At 55.4% G+C, this 2,962-nt stretch overlaps 1 protein-coding gene across 1 annotated transcript; it reads right to left on the bottom strand.

The window, feature by feature from the left end:
* Nucleotides 1-249: 249 nt before the first annotated feature.
* LOC119302576 (cytochrome P450 71A1-like) lies at nt 250-2,238 on the bottom strand. The gene is made up of 2 exons (XM_037579613.1): nt 1,282-2,238; nt 250-1,172 (listed from the first exon to the last, which is right to left on the bottom strand). Exons 1-2 carry the CDS (start codon nt 2,170-2,172, stop codon nt 552-554), a joined length of 1,512 nt encoding a protein of 503 aa, XP_037435510.1. The 5' UTR covers nt 2,173-2,238; the 3' UTR covers nt 250-551.
* Nucleotides 2,239-2,962: the final 724 nt, after the last annotated feature.

The raw sequence follows: 2,962 nt of genomic DNA, 5'->3' as shown, positions 1-2,962 counted from the left end.
CCTTCAAAGAGTGTACTTCTAATTTTTTTGGAAAGTTAAACTTTTTTATGTTTGACTGTATTTATATAATAATACATCAATATTTATGGCGTCAATTAGTAGCATTCGATTCATGATATAATATATTTTCATCATATACCTATTTTATTTCACAAACATTGATATATTTTTGCACAAACTCGGTCAAACTTTCAAATAGTTTGACTCTCCAACAAAGTTGGAAGTACAAAGGACGGAGGGAGTACGATATAATTAACAAACATGCTAAACATCTGCACGTGATTAATTAAAAACCAGCCAAATAAATCTTGCGCAACAGATATTGTGTCTTCACGCATGAATTATGCACATCGCCGTCCACACGGGGAATAAAAAGAACCTGGGCTAACAGTACTACGTACATGGCAGAAGAATCTATAGGCCACTGGCCCACAAACGATGCGATACGGCTCGTTATACAGACATCAGAATATCACATGCCCACAAATACACTGCATGGCTGGGACCCATCTCTTTTATTTCTAGTAGTAGTAACTAGTGTAGTGGCACTGCTACTGCTGCCCCCTGCACTTGGGGGCGAGTCGCAGCGGAGCCAGCGGCGGCGTGGTCAGCCCGGGCGCCTCACTCATGTCCAGGCGCGCCCCGGCGGGGAGTTCCCAGTCGAAGTGGCGCACGAGGCTGGAGAGCGCCATCTCCAGCACCGGCATCGCGAAGCCGATGCCGGGGCAGAGCCGCCGACCCGCGCCGAACGGGAGGAGCTGGTAGTCGTTCCCCCGTAGGTCCACGCCCTCAGCGCCGCCGCCGCCCAGGAACCGCTCCGGCTGGAACTCCTCCGCCGTCGCTCCCCACGCCGCCGGGTCCCTTCCGATCGCCCAGGCGTTGACGAAGAGCGCCGTCTCGGCCGGGATCTCGTAGCCCTGCACGACCGCCATCGTGGTCGATTGGTGCGGGACGAGGAGCGGTGCCACCGGGTGTAGCCGGAGCACCTCCTTCAGCACGGCCCTCAGGTACTCCATCCTTCTCAGGTCGTCTTCCTCGATGCTCGGTTTGCCTTCGGTGGCTCGGCTTATCTCGTCCTGCAGCTTGGCCATTGCCCGTGGGTTCCCGACCAGCTCCGCCATGGCCCATTCCAGCGTGACGGACGATGTGTCTGTTCCGGCGGCTATTATGTCCTGCACGCACCCAACCCAAGAATTGGCCAGAGTACCAAAGAACAAAATATATTAAACATTTTGCTGAGAAATTAAAACCAAAGAAATTATGTGATCGATTGACGATAACCTTGATGATGCTTTTGATGCGATCGTCGGTGAGCTCGAGTCCGGCGGTGCCTTCTTCCCTCAGCCGAAGCAGGACGTCCAGGAAGTCCTCCTCCCCTGCCCTCCCGTCACACTTCTTCTTCTCAAGGTGCTCGGCGATTGTCTCCGATAGGAACTTGTCCCACAGTTGGAGCTCTGCGTCCAGCCTCTTCTCGAGCCCCGTCGCCCACCTAACAACCTTCGCCGCCGCGCCGGGGAGCACGTCTTCCGCCTGGAGCCCCGACAAGAACGCTGCGGAGTTACCCAAAAGCTTTTTTAGCTTCTCCGCCGTGGCCCCTGCGGCTCCGGTCGTCGCGCGGGTAACCACCGCGTTGCTGTAGGCGCAGAGGAGCTCCCTCAGCTCCACGATCTCCCCCGCCTCCGCGGCGCGGCGTGCCCCGGCGACGAGCGCGGCCACCTCAACGGCGCGCACGGGGGCGAACGAGTCGACGCGGCGCGGGGAGAGGAGGTGGACGACGGCCATCTTCTTGCTGCGGCGCCAGGCGTCGCCGTAGGGCGAGAAGGAGACGTTGATGGAGCCGTACGTGAGCTTGTCCACCGGCGCGCTGGGCACGCGGGAGGCGAAGGCGAGGTCGTGGTTCTTGTACAGGTCCGCCGCGGCGGCCGCCGTGGACACCACCAGCGTGCGCCTGCGCCCGAGCTGCAAGAGCAGGAGGCCGCCATCGGTGCCGTACCGAGCGTGCAGCTCGCGCAAGGAGCGGTGCGGCAGCCGGCCCAGGAGGTGGAGGTGGCCGAGCAGCGGACGCGACGGCGGCGAGGGCGGGAGCCTGCTGCTGCCGCCGCCGCCTCGAGCCTTCCAGACGGCGTAGCAGAAGGCGAGAAGCACGGCGGCGAGGACGGCGTACGGAGACATCCACCTTCCGCCGGAGAACAAATACTGGAGTAGTTGGAAATCTTGGGCTGGATAATATATCGTGTGGCGTTGTGAGTGCGGACTGCGGAGCAGCCACGGCAGTGTTCTTGTCTTCGCATCGTCCCATTTTTGTCACTTTGCGATTTTGTCTTAGAAAAGTGATGTCGTCCGTCTGACTTGACGTGAACCCTGATGGAGATATAGTCAACGTACCCTTCCATTTCACAATGTAGTGTTTCCTCTATCTCCGTGCTTCAACTTTGACCGTAAATTTAACTACCAAGATCAATTACAGCGAAAGTAAAAGTTATATCAGTCAATGCGTATTCGAAAGAAGTTTTTAATTATGTAATTTTTTCTCCCGCCACAGTCGGTCTCGTTCGTTAAATATATGGTCAAAGTTCGACCTCGATAAGCACGGGCACACTATATTTTGAAATGGAGGGAGTATTGTTGTTCTAGCCCGGTTTTGTAGACAACCGGACGGAAAGTTTTCTTTTTCGGTTCTCATGGACCATTTACATCACGCCCTAATAATAGGGCGTGATTGGTCCTGCCTATAGATGGGCAAAGCACAAATAAATCGAAAAGGCTGTGTCTAGGACTCATCTAGATGTGACATAAGAGCAACTTCAACGGGCCGACTCAAACGGACGGTGTTTTTGTTCGTTTTTTGTTCGTTTGGGTCGGCCGTCCGCCCTTTTTTAGTTTTGAGTCGGCAGTGCGCCCGACGGGCCGACACATTTCATGACCGCGCGCGTTTAACATCATGTCGTCGCCCTGGTTTTGG

This window comes from Triticum dicoccoides, chromosome 5A, assembly GCF_002162155.2.
Source record: "Triticum dicoccoides isolate Atlit2015 ecotype Zavitan chromosome 5A, WEW_v2.0, whole genome shotgun sequence".
Taxonomy (NCBI): Eukaryota; Viridiplantae; Streptophyta; class Magnoliopsida; order Poales; family Poaceae; genus Triticum; species Triticum dicoccoides.
This window is presented reverse-complemented; position numbering and strand designations above follow the sequence as displayed.